The following is a 16,703-nucleotide window of genomic DNA, read 5'->3' as shown; positions in this document are numbered from 1 at the left end:
AGAATGAAAAATGTTATTTTCTCTATTTCTTAAAATTACTACACAGTTTTCAAGTGCTCTAGAAAATGTAGAGTTGGTCTTATTTGTATTCTAAAATATTGCTTAGGCTGCTATTTCTTAACGGTTCAGTCATTTAATGGTTTACTTCAGTTCCAAGTGGTGATATCTCTTCTATTATGTTATGTAATTGCAAACTTTCACTTTACATATTTATAGAATTCCCTCTGTCTTATGGACTGGCTCAATTTGGGGCCAAAATTGTAGTTACTTTGCTCCTGGGAGGGTGTGACTCATCCGCAGCAGCCAGAAAGAAAATGACACAGTGACTGCAAAGTGAGCAGCAGGATACAGGAGATCTGGAAACCCTTTTATAGTTCCCAGTGACTGCATTCCTTTACCACCGAGGTTCACGCATTCAACCAAGCCCTTTGTTGGGCAATAGTGATCTTTGTCCAGCTTTTTGGTTCACATTCCACCTAAAGGAAAAGATTAGAAGCTTCCCTACATACTTCTGCCTCCAGTGGGGTCTTGTCTCATCTTTTGGGTCACTGTACATGATGCTGGTTTAAAATCCAATGAAGCTTTAGGAAACTATTGATGTTTTGTATATGAGCAGTGTAAACATTGAGCAAAATTGGGGCTTTTTGAGATTTTGCTCAGTTCTAAAGATTTATATGGATGATATCAGAAAATAAAGCCTTCCAGGAATTGCTTGTTTGAAGGTATTTAAATATTCAGTAAAACCTGTTTATGGAGAAAACTTGACTTTTTCAAGTGGTTTATTTTTTGATGATTTTCAAATGTAGACCTATGTCCACAATAGCACACATTATTTTATTCTGAGTTTGAATTATTATTTCATATTCAGGAACTTCACTCACAAATCAAGTGTGCCTAATGGCACATTTACTATACAGTAGCTTGACTTCCTTGTAATGACCTCAGTAATATCCATATTGATCCTGCTAATGAAATATTAATGCTGTACTGTGGTGAGCACATCCCTCAGTTAGCAATAATGAAGTTATCTTTAAAAATAGTGAAGAAGTTTTAAATGATGATGCCAAGGCTTGGTGAGGATGTGGAGCAACAGATACTCCCACACTCTGTAGGTGGCAGAGCAACTGGTAGTGCCACTTTAAGAAGCAAATTGTCTTTAAAGAGTCAAGTTGAAAACTGAACTATGCACTTGCCCCAGCACACGGCCAGACTTATGCCCAGAGGATCTCTGCCTATGAGAACCCGGAGGTCTGTCTGACCACACGTGAGCAGCGTTGCTCTACCAACTCCACGCTGGGAACAATCTTGGTGCCCACTAACAGTGGAGTGGGGAAATAAGTAGTGCTTATTGGTGGTGGTACATGCTTGCGGTTCCAGCTACTCAGGAGGCTGAGGCAGGACGATTGCTTGAGCCAGGGAGTTTGAGGCTGCAGTGAGCTATGATTGCTCCCCTGCACTCAAGCCTGGTGATAGAACAAGACCCCATCTCTAAAAAAGAATATCCTTTAAATTGCAAATACACATCATAGGTAGCTGTTTACATATTCTATATTTCGTAATGAGAGAAAGAAAATTCTGATTTCAAAAATATAGGCTGCAATATTAACGCCAAGGTACTATTTTCTTTCTTTCTTTCTGTTTTCATTTTCTTTTTTTTTTTTTTTTTTGAAACAGAATCTCACTCTGTCACCCATGCTGGAGTGCAGTGGCTCAATCTCGGCTCACTGCAACCTCTGCCTCCCCAGTTCAATGATTCTTCTGCCTCAGCCTTCTGAGTGGCTGGGACTACAGGTGCACGCCACCACACCAGGCTAATATTTTATTTTTAGTAGAGGCGGGATTTTGCCATGTAGGCCAGGGTGGTCTCGAACTCCTGACCTCAGGTGATCTGCCCACCTTGGCCTCCCAAAGTGTTGGGATTACAGGCATGAGCCACCGCACTCAGCCTCCAAGGTTTTATTTTCTAGGACATGGAAAGCAGTGAAGAATGTAGACAAAGGTAATTCAGATTTCAGCATTCTTGACTCAAAAGTTCTCTTGCAATTTAAAATATTTAAGAAATTGGATTTAATTTGGGGTATTCTCTTTAAGGTGGAATACTCTTTCTTTTCTATGTGTAGAATTTAATGGAATTGGATTTCTCTTGTGATTTCAAATATTTAAGAGACTGTATTTAATGTGGGGTATTCTCTTTAAGGTGGAAAACTCTCTCTTTTCTGTGCGTATATTTTATTTTATTTATTTATTTATTTTGAGATGGAGTCTCACTCTCACCCAGGCTGGAGTGCAGGGGTGCTATCTCAGCTCACTGCAACTTCCGCCTCCCAGGTTCAAGCAATTCTCCTGCCTCAGCCTCCCAAGTAGCTGGGACCACCACACCCAGTTAATTTTTTGTATTTTTAGTAGAGACGGAGTTTCACCATGTTGGTCAGGCTGGTCTCAAACTCCTGAACTCAAATGATCCGCCCACCTCGGCCTCCCAAAGTGCTGGGATTACAGGCATGAGCCACTGTGCCAGGCCTATCTGTAGAATTTAATGGAATAATATCGCAAAACGCCTGGCTTATGCCTAGCACACAGTAGGGGTTCAACACAGATGATCGCCTTTCCTGTTTGTGAAGATAATATTAAGCCTATGTGTATATATGCAGGATGACTTATATGACTTGGAATATAACTCACAACTGACTTTTATATGTTACAAATTTGGTTCTGAAATCTCTGAGGTTCTTCATATTCTTTCCCATCACTTGTTACCTAAAAATAGCTGACACGTATTCGGGGTTCTCGCCCATAGACAGCGCTGTTATAAGTAGCTTGCATGGTTTATTCCTTTAAACCTTTACAAAACCCTGTGAACTACAGGTATTATAACTATCCTCAGTTGATAGAAGATGAAACAAGCACAGGAAAGTTATGGAATTGCTTTGAATACAGGTTGGCATGCTAGAGCCAGTGTCATCCTGCTTCCCCTAAGGTTTGATGATGGGTCCTCACCATGGGCCAGGCACCAAGCTGAGGTGTCACAGGCACCAGTGCATAGACATTTTCTCAACCAAAATGGGAATAATTACAAAACACACTTTGTAGGATGGTTAAGAACAATTTGACCCACACACTATATCCATATTATATTTATATAATAACTACCTTCAAACCTTGCTTTAAATCTCTATATGACAAAATATTTCCTTTGAAAAAAATAGCAATCTGAGAAGATAACTGATATGTTAAAACACACACACACACTCACACACACACACACAATTATGGATATTTGTAGCTTTAAAATCAGAAGTCCTGTGACTGATAGAACTCATTTAGTGCTATGCCATATCTTTGTGATTTTATTGAAACTTAGTAATATATTGTAAGCAATTATGTTGACGACATACATTGTTTCACCTGCTATTTTGCTTTAAGAAGGCAGAGGAAGATATAATTTAAAATTGCAGCTGGGCACCGTGGCTCACGCCTGTAATCCCAACACTTTGGGAGGCCAAGGCAGGCAGATCACTTGAGGTCAGGAGTTCGAGTCCAACCTGGCCAATATGGTGAGACTCTGTCTCTACTAAAAATATAAAAATTAGCCAGATGTGGTGCGCACTTATGATTCCAGCTAGTCAGGAGGCTGAGGCAGGAGAATTGCTTGAGTCCAGGAGGTGGAGGTTGCAGTGAGCCAAATTGTACCAGTGCACTTCAGTGTGGGTGACTTAGTGAGACTCTACCTCAAAAAAAAAATAAAAAATAAAAAATCCCTCACTATGTCATAATAGAATGGTAATTTTGGTCAAAATCATAGAAAGCACATTTTTTTTTTTCTGCCTTTCCAATATGGAGCCAAATACCTCAGCCTCTTAACATCTGCCTTCAAAAGGAAAAAGAACTTTTAAAATGCTTTTCCTGCCCTTTTTTTTTTAAATTTAAGATTCATTTTTATATTCTGGAAGATATGAAAACTCTACATTGGAAGATACAAAATCAAGTGGCATTTTGGAAGCAAAACCTCTCTTTCCTAACTATGTTCTTTGCTTCTAAGTCATGTAATTATTGATGGAGTCTTCATTAACTTTTCCACAACACTGTGTCACCCTGAAAGTTTTCCGGCGTGTTGTCTGAACAGAGTAGATCCTTTAAGGGTGAGGATCAGAGAAGTTCTAATGAGATATTAATATCCATTATGTTACAAATGGACTTACTAAAGGTCACCTTTGAATATCCAGTTTGCCAAATAAATATTCATGATTATTTTCTCAGAATACAATATGTGACATAAAACAAGACAGACGTGCAAACTCCCCATAAAACAGATAATGAAACTTTTATAGGCCACAATTGACAGTGAGAAGCTTCTGAAAATAGAAGACACAGTTTCCAAGTTGAGTTTGTGCTTTTCTTTATTTTCTTTTTCTGTGTAGAAAAATGTATAGCTTATCAAATTAGGCAAACTACATACCCTTTTCTATATATGTAATAGCATATGTCTATTATTTTTTATATTTCATAGACTCAGTGTAGAATAATTAGTATTCTTGAAAAAATACAGTAATTAAGCACACATTTATTAAGGGCTTTGCTTCAGAAATATTTTCTTTCACTCTGCCAAATGTCCCAAGCTTCAGGGTGAAATGATTGCTTTATAGATGAGTTGTAACTAACTTTCTGCAGAAAACAAGACTTTAAATGACTGATCATGATCATCACTATTTTGATCTAAAAATTGTTTCTACGGAAATGCAGCAAGATTGCAAAGGAATTAATGGCTTGATAGAACAACAAAATTATCTGATCATAAATGATGAAAAACAAGTTTTCTTCAATGTTGTCATTTATCATGCTGGTGCAATTTAAATAAAACAGATGACATTAAGGGAAAGAAACCCTGCTGAAGAGTGCCACTACTAAATGGAAAGGGTTCTAAACACCACTGCAATGTAATAGACTGCCTCTGCAGTGATTGCATCTGAATACACTTGTGGCAGCTCCTCTTATTCTCCTTCCAGGGTACAGATATTTTTTTTTTAAATGAAAAATGTTGTAAAAATTAAAGAAAAAAATCAAAAACATTCCCATAACCAAACTGAATTTGCCATGGGGGCGTGGGATAGGGCTTTATTTTGGCTTGTATTGAGTAATTCTATAAAGATCAAGGAACACTTTATATAAAAGCAGGAAGAACTAGATTCTGCTTTATTATTCATGGAATTTTGACTAATTGAGAACAATTCTTATTCATAATATATATGTACAATTTCACATTTACAGAAAATAAAGTAACCACGACTAAACAAAAGAACTTACTTAAATGCAGATGAATAGCAATTTAACAAAATAAATTAAATAATAATTGTGTATCAGCAGTAACTATTTGTATCTTGATTTAAGGAAAGAAAGCAAAACATTTTACATTATTTGAGGGCATTTTGCCTTTGCTTTAGTGGGTGTGTATTCATTACTCTCTACAAAGAGACTATGGGTTATAATGTAATTAATCGGCAGCAAAAACACAAATAGTAGGTTGTGAATAAAACATCTTAATGTTTATAAGAAATAATATACATCTCATACATTAGTACAATTTCTATTTTCACAGCTTATCTGGATGTCCTCTTAATGCACAAGCTATCAAAAAGGGCAAGGTTTCTGAAGAACTCATGACCATCAAGCTCAAAGCAACCGGGGGTAAGAGCGCAGGGCTGGCTGTCACCACCTCCTCCAGGGTGTAGACCCTGGCTCCCTAAAGGGTTTCGTGTGTCAAAGTATTCACTAGGTGGGAAGTGTAATTTTAATGTACAAGAAGAAAGGTTTCCTCAGATTTGAACTGAAATTATAACTTTGTTTAAAAACAATTTTTTGGTGTCTTTCTTATTTTTAAATAAGGAGTGATCTCCAACAGAGAAAGTCAAGCAGTGGGGTATGATGGGTTATTTTTAAATAAGGAGTGATCTCCAACAGAGGAAGTCAAGCAGTGGGATATGATGGGTTATTTTTAAATAAGGAGTGATCTCCAACAGAGAAAGTCAGGCAGTGGGGTATGATGGGTTAAGATACACTGGTGGTTGGCAGGGCATACTAGTTCATGCCCGTAATCCCAGCACTTTGGGAGGCCAAGTATGGAAGATTGCTTGAGGTCAAGAGTTTGTGACCAGCCTGGGCAACACAGCCAGACCGCATCTCTTTAAAAAAAAAAAAAAATTAGCCCAGTGTGGTGGTGCACACCTGTAGTCACAGTTACTCTGGAAGCTGAGATGGGAGGATTGTAGAGACCAGGAGCCCAGGATCGAGGCTGATGTAGTAAGATATGATAGTGCCACTGTACTCCAGCCTGGGCGACAGCAAGAGAACCTATCTCTAAACAAAACAACAGCAACAAAGATACACTAGTGGAAGTTGTGTCCTTCAGTCTCTCTCACATGTGTGTGTTCTCTCATGTGTGTTTGTGTGTACATGTGTGTGTGTATGTGCACATTTTTCTGGTATAAATCCACTATAAAAATTCAGGAAGCAATTTCTAGCATCTGTATTTGAATCCTTCAATTGTGTTCTTCTGTGCTCAACATGATATTTTTATAGAGATTCTGGAAGGTTTGGATTTAGCATCCAGATCTTTACCTAAGTCTACATTTCCCTAGATATTTCCTTAGTGTCAATCTGCTTTCCCAGTTCAGAGATACAGTTTCTGAGTTCTCTGTTTGGATCCTCCAATTTTCCTTTGATTCTTGAATGCATTTCTTGAGATTTCTAATCAGCATTATCTGGGGCCTGTGTTGTTTTCCATCAAAGATCATTCCAAAGCGTTTGAGAAACAATGGCAGAGCAATTATTTTGCTCTGGAGACTTTATTTGATGGCATCTTTGGCACATGACTCGAATCGAGCTGGGGACTTTCACTGTTGTTACTTTCCCTGAAGCTCAATCTTTTTAACTTGTGTGTGTGATTTTTAAAAAGAAGATATGCGGTATCCAAGGGGGGGAAAGCACTCGAGCTTCCTACTGTTTCCCTCCGAGGCCTTCATCTGCTTTATTTAAAGCGGTCCTTGGCGGGGGTGGTCTCTCTCCCTGGGTCCTCACCGCTAAGCGCCGAAGGAGAGGAGTGTACACGCAGAGGAGGAATAAAGCCCCGGCTGCCTCCTCCCGTCTTTCCAACATTCACATGCTCAGTAAAAGAGCTTTTCCCTAGATGTTCTGACTCCTCCTTGGAAATACTCCCCATTCCCTAAATACCTCTAAGTACATATGCAGTGACATTGGGACAATTTAATGTGTATTTATTTATTGTCCCATTTCAAATAGTATTTAAAGGATAAGGACTGCAAAGCTACATGAACTTTTTTTTAAATGCTGGTTAAAAATTTAATTCGGCCAGGTGCAGTGGCTCACACCTGTAATCCCAGCACTTTGGGAGGCCGAGGTGGGCCGATCACAAGGTCAGGAGATCAAGACCATACTAGCCAACATGGGGAAACCCTATCTCTACTAAAAATACAAAAAAAATATTATCCGGGTGTGGCGGCACACACCTGTAGTCCCAGCTACTCGGGAGGCTGAGGCAGGAAATTGCTTGAACGCTGGAGGCAGAGGTTGCAGTGAGCCAAGAAAGCACCACTGCACTCCAGCCTGGGCAACAGAGTGAGACTCTGTCTCAAAACAAAACAAAACAAAAAATTAATTCAAAAATGAGACAAAGGAAAGTTGAAGATAAGAATGCAAGACGGAGCAAGGCTGAGGACACTAAGACGTGTGTGAAGAGTCATTTCTCGCTGGGTAAATAAGGATCGCAAATTTGACCTTGCCTTTTAGAAACCAACAACAGAAGAAAGCTATAATCGCCATGTGGATCACGTGGTAGTAAGTAAATTCAGAGCAAAACTCCTTTTGGAACCCAGTGCATGAAGAAAATATTTCCTATGCGTTCTCATTAGGAGAACACCAATACCATCCATACTCTAAACAGAATATAAATTACAAGGCCACTCCTAACAAATATAAAAACAAAACAGTCCTCTGGCGTCATTACATCAAATTGTGATGGAGCTTTGCAGGGGGCCAGCAGCAGGTGGTCTGTCGGAACCCACAACAGACTTGCACAGAGACCCAGGAGCAGCAGGGCTGAGCACATACACTTCAAAGGGTCTCTGTATGTCTAGCATCTTCAGCTGAGCTTTCAAAGAATATAGAGCAGCAGCGAGCTGGATTGAACCCATTGACAAGTGTCAGGGTGCAGTCATTCTATGTGGACAGGTAACTAACTGGAAAAGTACACGTTTTACAATCTGAGAAAGTAGAGGCTGATGCTCTGTAAAGCTTAAGAACTTACCATGACTTTGCAGGAGAAAAAGCCCACCTGAATTCAGGTCAGTGGTTCGTTGAAGGTCAAGAAGGACCTAAAGTGATTTGGGGGTCTTCTCTAACAATGCTGTGTCTCATGATCCCTTACCTTAAAGTGAGGCCACAATGACTGTTCTCTGGATGATCTTTAAAGTAGATGTAAACGAACACACCTTCAGACATTAAAAATATCAAATCAAATTGCAATGAAATATAAAGTGCATATGGCTTTAACTTTAGCATACTATATTAATTTAAACTAGGTACAAATCATTCATGCAATTAGTTGAATTAGGTAATATTTTAGGGGAATATTATGCACAAGCCAGTTTAAACATGGAGGGTCTATATCAAAAAATGTGTGCATTAATTTTAGAATAATTGATCCTTAGTTCTCCATCCTTGCCATAATTAAATTGCCACATTAATTTTTAAAGACCTTTATTAGTCCTTGATAATAAAATTAGGCCATCTGTATAAGAAAGAATGCCAGTCCTTCTGTGCTTTGTAGAAACAAGCAGAAGTTGTGATAATTGGTCTATGTATATGGTCTTGCACTTAGGAGCTCCTTCTAGCTCTTCTCATGTGACAAAATAGTGTGTCCTAAACATTGTTATGTATCATTTCTTTCTGGATATTAACTCTCTTCACTCCTTTAGTAACTAAATAGCCAAATTTACATTAGTTCATTTTCCCATAAATTAAAAAAAAGTACAGTTTTGTGGTGTAAACACAATTTAAAAATCAAAGTTCAGCCGGGCGCGGTGGCTCACACCTGTAATCCCAGAACTTTGGGAGGCTGAGGAAGGTGGATCACAAGGTTAGGAGTTCAAAACCAGCCTGGACAAGATGGTAAAATCCCGTCTCTACTAAAAATACAGAAACAACAACAACAACAAAACAAACAAACAAACAAACAAAAAATTAGCCGGGCGCTGTGGCAGGCGCCTGTAATCCCAGCTACTCAGGAGGATGAGGTGGGAGAATCGCTTGAAGTCAGAGGGCAGAGATTGCAGTGAGCCGAGATCGAACCACTGCATTCCAGCTTGGGCAACAGAGTGAGAATCCATCTCAAAAAATAAAAAAATAAAAAATAAATAAAAGTTCACTCAAGAAACATAAGAGAATTTGTTTGAAATATGATAGAATTGCTTCATTTGTATAATATGAAAAAACGTAACTATAGGACTTAAAGCCTCTTATAAGTTGAGAATACCTGCTCTATGCAGGTATATACATAACTTGCATAATTTTACAGAATATAAAGAAAATATATGACATAATCCCCAAATATGCAAATTAGGCATAGATTAGTACCAACTAAACATTAGAATTATTAAATGAAAAGAAAGCATAATCTCTTGCTTTTACATAGTTGAATTATATAAAGAATCAAAGTCGCTGAAGAGTAAGTAAAATATTTAGCGGAGGCTAGGCGCAGTGGCTCACGCCTGTAATCCCAGCACTTTGGGAGGCAAGGTGGGTGAATCACAAGGTCAAGAGATGGAGAACATCCTGGCCAACGTGATGAAACTCTGTCTTTACTAAAAATAAAAACATCAACTGGGCATGGTGGCGCACGCCTGTAGTTCCAGCTACTCAGGAGGCTGAGGCAGGAGAATTGCTTGAACCTGGGAGGCAGAGGTTGCAGTGAGCCAAGATCATGCTACTGCACTCCAGCCTGGCGACAGAGTGAGACTCTGTCACAATAATAATAAAAATAATAATAATAATTTAGTGGATAGTTTATATGGTTTCCTTGATCATCAGCCATACCTAGCTAGTCCAACACCCTACTAGAAGTATATCTGTAAACATCAGGGCACACATTTTACTGATACTTCCAAAACAGATGAAACATCTATGAATAAAGATAGCATTTTCATGGTTAAAAGAACATATTCTGGAACCAGAGAGCTTATGTTTGAATCCCTGCTGTACCACTTACTTTGTACCTTGGTTTCCCATGCATACTTTGAGGTAATAAATGTTTCTATCTCATGGTTTTTAAATGAGGATCATATGAGTTAATATTCGGAAGTGCAGAGTGAAATCCGAAGGTTTTTAAAGACTGTGTGCATAGAGAGAAGTTTGACGGATAAGTGACTCAGTGGAAACAGATAAAGTGATATGTTAACAGGAAACATTATAAAGAAATTGGTTGCATTTATCCTGTGGCTAAAATAGCTCCCCAGATCCCAGAAATTATAATAAAAATATTAATTCCTTCATTGATTAATTCTATGAGCATGTATGGGGAGCCTGTTATGTATTAGATCCCATGACACTGTTTCTTTTTTGAGATCTCATCTTATGATCTTCCCTCACAAGCTCCAGGCATCTTCCAAATGGCCCCATTTTGATTATGAGTCTGGGGTGTCTTCAGGAACGTTGGCCCTCAGGGAAACATAATCCTAATATAGTCCCAGAACCAAGAACCCAGGCTGTCACTTAAATGGTCTTCTCACAAGCACTCATAACTTAGCCAAAATTGAACTTTTATTTATCCTACTGCAAGTTTCAGCCCCCCAGTCAGCCTCATCACAGAGACAGCTCTACAGTTGCCCACCTACTCTGGCAGAAGCAAGCAGTCGGGGTCGATTCCTCTCTTCTCTTGCCCCCTACCTCCAGCCCTCACAAGTCCTGCAAATTCTGCCTACAGATTAGGTCCTGAGTCTGTCTCCTTCTCTTGGCCTCACTTCCCTACACCCAGCCAGGACTCCAGCAATCATCTCCCCATGGGTCTTCAGGCTTCTGCTCTGTCTCTTCTCCAATCTATCCTCTACTCAAAACTCCAAATTACATTTGTGAAAAGTCAACTAGATCATCCCGGATCCCCTACCTAAAAGTCTTCCCTGGCTCCTGTTGCACTTGGAATAAACCTAAGCTCCCAGGATGTCCCCATGGCCTGCTCCCACCATTCACTGTCTTGCTGTCCATGGGGCACCCACTCCCTTCCCAATCTGGACTCTGGACTTCCTCCCTCCTCTTGGATGCTCAACTCCTGGCTGGTTTTTCACAGGCCTGCCTCCTTCTGATCTTGAAAGTCTTGAAAGGAGTGCATCTTCTCCAGTGAAGAGACCCCCGCACCCTCTGTGCTTCCTTCAGAGCACTTCATGTTTTACAAGCATCTCCTTGGTTTTTGTCTGCCTTACCAGATATTATGTAAGAAAATAGCATTGTTTGAGGTGGAATTTTACTGTAAAAAGGCAGAAAAGAAAAACAATATGTCAAAGAAATTTATAGCAATAGAAGTTTTCAATTGCTCAAATCAGAAAAGTTTCAAGTGCTGATAGCACTCCAAATACCTGTTTCATTGAGAATCCAGATATTTTAGTCCTTTCTTCCCCAGCTCTTACCCATCAATTGTCTGAGAGGAGATTCCTGCACCAGTGCACCAACCAGTAAAATATGGTGCTCCAAGATGCAGTGCAATTCTCCAGACACAGCCGGACAGTGCAGAATGAATCCTGAGTCCCAGATACTGTAGTTCCATGAGTATGGTCCTGGGTAACTGTTGGTTGTTTTCTTAGTAGCCATGTCATACTGTTGACTCATATTCAGACCGGTCTAGCTACTAAGATACCTAAGTCTTATATGTTGGTTTGTTTTCCTTTTTTCATTAAATCTTAGAGCCCAGAATTATATCAATCTTATGACACACTCTCTTCGTTGGTCCATGCATGGCTCACTTTATCAAGTAGTTACTTTTAATAAAGCAGTAAGTACCCACAGAATAGCCATCTGTTTTATCATGCTGTATGTGACGTAACTTTCGGCTTACTTTTTTTCTCTTCCCACTAAATTACTAAGAGTCACCCATGTTGTTCTTGGTGGGCATGTGGCTTCCTTTCAAGTTGTGCTTTTGGCGAGCAATACTGCTGTGTACACCTTATGCATGCTTCCTGTGTACAACGATTTGTTTTGGGTGTGTACCTAAGGAAGAAATTGGAGGGTCATAGAGAATGTGAGCATCCACCTTCAGGAGGTAATGGATTATTTCCCAAAGTAGTCACCCTAGCAAAGTATAAGAGCCCAGATCTCTTTCAAACCAAGTGTCAGGCCAAGTACCCTTTATCCTGCTCTCATGAAATTGCTCCTATGAAGTCTCACTGTGGAAGTTCACATGTCCTTCTTCATTGTCACTCTGGTTCAGACTCATTCTTCTAGGAGATAAAATTACCTCCAATCCTGCTTCTCGCATCCTTAATATTAACTACCTTCCCCAGTCCTTGAAACCTTTCAAATGTAGTCATACTCCTTCTACAAAGTAATCATGGGAAATAACCACCATTCATTGAGAGCCTGTGGCATGTTTAGCACTCTACATTTTATTGCATTCATTCTCACAGTGTAGATATCATGCCTATTTTACAGAAGAAGAAACTGAAGCACAAAGAAGATAAGTAAGTTGCCCATGTTCAAGAACAGAATTCAAACTCCCAAGCTGATGTCCTTCCCCCTAAATTACATTTTTCTCATCCATGTCCATGTGGAAGACTCTGCCAATGTGTCTCTGGACTCTAATTCACCTGCCAGCAGCCCCGCAGCTCTGCCTCCAGTCATGGTTCCTAAGGCCTAATTCAACTAAACAGATATTTAATTACTCAGCATAAAACTGTCCTTGCAGCATTTTGAATAAGGGAATGCAAGGCCTTTGAGGTTTAATCCCAGCTCTGCCTCTTAATTTGAACTTGGGCAGGTTATTTAACTTCTATCAGTGATTCCTGAGGTCTCACTTAACCTCTCTGGGCTCGGTGTCTTCATATGTGAGGAGGGTATAATGGAGCGAGTCCCGCTGTAGGGTGCGGTGAGATGTAATTGAAGACACATATACAAACACGCCTGGCAGCACCCCGGGACATAACTGAGCTACATGCAACGGTGGCACTTTTCTACTCTCTCTTTTCTTTCTTACCAAGAAATTAAATCTGCAATTTCTCTTATCCACTTTTTCAGAATCCTGGATATGCATTGTTTTGGTAAAAACACTTCAAATGGAAGTCTCATTTTCAAGTAGCAAATCACAAATTAAACATATGATTCAATTGTTAACAGTTTTCAGTTCGAACTAAGGTAGTCTTACTCTTTACAGGAATAGAGAGTGATGAAGAAATTAGGCATTTGGATGAAGAAATAAAGGAACTGAATGAATCCAACCTTAAAATTGAAGCAGATATGATGAAACTTCAGACTCAGGTAAAAAAAAAAAAAGTAATTCATGATCCTTAATCTTTGGTGGAAACAAAACATTGAACTTTTTAAAGCTTGTGTGAAAATATATGATATCTTAGAGTCAATATGCTGAGTGTTTCTAGATTCCATAATTATTGTAAAATTCTGAATAGCTGGATTACCCCAGGTTACCATTGATTCAGTAGCTGTGGGCAAGCTGTCTCCTGTTTTTGTCCTGGTAGCATCAAAGGTTTCATAAGCAAACAAGGCAGATTATCCTATAATCAAACAGTCTGGTGGAGTACGTAGTGCATTAGAAAAAAAATGTGATGAAAAGGTAAGAATCCTTGGTTTCATTCAAAATTCAAGTAAAATATAGCAACTTTTTCATTTAATGTTTTTGGAACACCTCTGAATGTCTAAGTATTTATTAGAAACAGATCTTACTGAACATTTTCTTGAGCAAATTCTTTACCTAAAAACCCAAGTAATTTCTCAATTCTGCATTCTTCTTTATGATGTCTGCCTCATCCCATGGAAATTAACAGTTCAGTTCAAGATTTTTAAAACACAAATCATAACTCTCTTGCAACAAGTTAGCAGCAAAAGAATGAGACAGAGAATAGGACTGAGTATCTTTCTCCCTTTCCCTGCAGGGGATTTTTATACCACCATAGTTACTGGATCTCTTGGAAGTCCTCACACAACAGCTTAAGACAAAGGGTTTTAATCCATCTGAAATTTTGGTTTCCTTACCCAGAGTGACTATTGTTGCCATCATCAATTAATGGCCATCTGGTCCACAGATTGACACTTTTGTCTAGAAATCATGGGAATTCCTCTAGAAAATCATTAGCAAAGAACACAAAGGCCTCTGCCCTCTTGAGACTTATCGTCTAGAAGGAGGAAGCGACACTAAACAAAAAAGTCATAAATGATCAATTATGTTGTATGCTAGAATGGCAGGGGGCTGGGTGAGTGCCTGTATTTCAATACTTAATGGGACCACCAGCCCCCAGGGAGAAGAAAGGCATCCGCAAAGACTTGAGGAATGAGGGAGTTGGCCAAACAGGTATGGAGAAAGAGTGTTTCAGACAGAAGAAACCCCGCAAGCACAAAAGCACTCATCATGAGAAGGTCTGGGGATTTGAGAAATAGCAAAGAGAAATGTGGTCGCAGGTGGGTGAGCTGGGTGGGGCAGGTCACAGGAGAACAGTCTCAGATGCAACAGGGCAGCTCACATGGGGCATCTTAGTCCATTTCAAAGACCTTGGTTTTTATTCTGAATGTATGCAGAACTGTAACACAGTTTTGACCCAACGAGTTACTTCATCCTCTCTGATTGACATGCTGACTTGCATTTTAAGAGGCTCATCTTGGTGGCTGTGTTGAGGAAAGGCTGAGAATAGATTAGATGGGGTAATGGCAGACACAGGGCCACCCACGAGAAGGCAGCACAGTCACACTGGTGGCTTGGCCCAGGGGGCAGCAGTGTGGAGGGGACAGTGGTCTCATCCTGGATATTTTGAAGGAGGCGCCAGTGGAGGATAGGTATGAAAGAAAGAGTCATGGGGGATCTGCACTTAAGCTGAGTTGCTGCTGGCTGGAAAAGGGAGACAGCAGATGGAGCAGGTTTGGGGAAAATAGCAAAGTTTGCTTTAAGCATGTTGAGTTTGAGATATCCATCATACAGCCACGTGGAGAAGTTCCACAATTCCTGAGGAAGTCTGGGCTGAAGATGAAAATTTGGAGATGTGATTCCAGCACTGCAAACAATCCAATGGGGCTGCAGCTTCATGCTGAGAAGTTGCATGCATGCATCTCTTAGTGTTCAGATTCACTTGGTGCGTTTTCTTTCAGGGAGAAAACTTTTGTGATCCTTCCAAACTCCACTACTCACATTCCCAAGTTATTTCTGTTGTAGATCACGTCTATGGAGAGCAACTTAAAGACGATAGAGGAGGAGAACAAACTCATAGAACAGAACAATGAAAGTCTGCTAAAAGAGCTGGCGGGTCTGAGCCAAGCTCTCATTTCAAGCCTTGCTGACATCCAGCTTCCACAGATGGTAAGTTCAAGGCCAGATCCTTGCTGTTCCATTACAAGCATTTGCAGTGTCATCATGCATTTACCGACAGGGTTGCCATGACTGAGCTTTGAGCTTTGAGGAGACCTGTGAGCAGTCACAGAGTGACCACACTTCATCACAGTCTGGTTTGGAGTAATCTCCCTCTCTGGGAACGTGGTAGATACATTTATTTAAATTATATTAAGGCCAAGAATTTTTTTAGAGGCCAAAGTCATTTAAAAACAAAGGATTTTTTTGAAGCTTGGTTCATAGTGTCATGTGAAAGTTGAATGGGCAAAACTCCCTCAGTGAAAATGTTATTTCCAAGTAGAAGATTCCATGTCTTATAAAATCTGAGACCATTATTTGCATCATCCACCCAACTCAAGAACTGTAATCAAAGATGTTCAATTCCCAATGGACTAGGTGCTTTCTTCATATGGAAGTATGAAGAACCTACTTCAGTTCTCCTCATATAAAATAAAAAGCAAAAAAAAAAAAAATGAGCAAGGAATCCTCATTTTCAAAATCGAAGCATGTCTTTCAGGTATGCAACTATAGACCTCCAACACTTAATAATGGGCACACATTCCAAGAAATGTGTCCCTTAGGCAATTTTGGCACTGTGTGAACATCATACAGTGAACTTCTGCAAACCCAGATGACAGACCCTACTTTACTTACTGCACACCCAGGCTATATGGTACAGCCTACTGCTCTGAGGTTACCCACCGGAGCAGCATGTTAGTGTACTGAATATTTTAGACAATTACTAGTATTTCTGTATCTAAACATGGAAAAACATATCTAAACCATAAAAATATGCTGTTGTTATCTTATGGGACTACCATCATATATTCAGTCTATCATTGACTGAGATGTTGTTATACATTGCATGACTGTATTTGGAATTCATAGAAAATTAGCCTCTTTTACATATTCTTAAATACAGACAAATATTTGGAGGAGAGTCTACATTGCTGAATGCTTTTAATCTCCTCAGAACCTAAATTTTTAGAATAATTTTTCCAAAGATGCCAATTTTATATATGAAATTATTTATGGAAGCAGCAATGTGATAAAGAAATATAATTGATTTTGGTTGAAACATTAAGCCCCTCAATTTTACCCA

General features: G+C 39.5%; 1 protein-coding gene across 4 annotated transcripts in view; it reads left to right on the top strand.

Moving 5' to 3' along the window:
* Positions 1-16,703, top strand: part of ST18 (suppression of tumorigenicity 18, zinc finger) — a 325,337-nt gene that overhangs the window by 302,940 nt on the left and 5,694 nt on the right. For all 4 annotated transcript variants that reach the window (XM_011994467.1, XM_011994468.1, XM_011994469.1 and 1 more), the window contains 3 exons: positions 5,594-5,682; positions 13,424-13,527; positions 15,428-15,571. In XM_011994467.1, the coding sequence (XP_011849857.1) occupies positions 5,594-5,682; positions 13,424-13,527; positions 15,428-15,571 (337 nt within the window). The remainder of the gene's footprint in view (positions 1-5,593; positions 5,683-13,423; positions 13,528-15,427; positions 15,572-16,703) is intronic.

The sequence above is a fragment of the Mandrillus leucophaeus genome, unplaced genomic scaffold (assembly GCF_000951045.1).
Source record: "Mandrillus leucophaeus isolate KB7577 unplaced genomic scaffold, Mleu.le_1.0 Scaffold458, whole genome shotgun sequence".
NCBI lineage: Eukaryota > Metazoa > Chordata > Mammalia > Primates > Cercopithecidae > Mandrillus > Mandrillus leucophaeus.
Note: the sequence above shows the minus strand (reverse complement) of the source record. Positions and strands in the feature narration are given on the sequence as shown.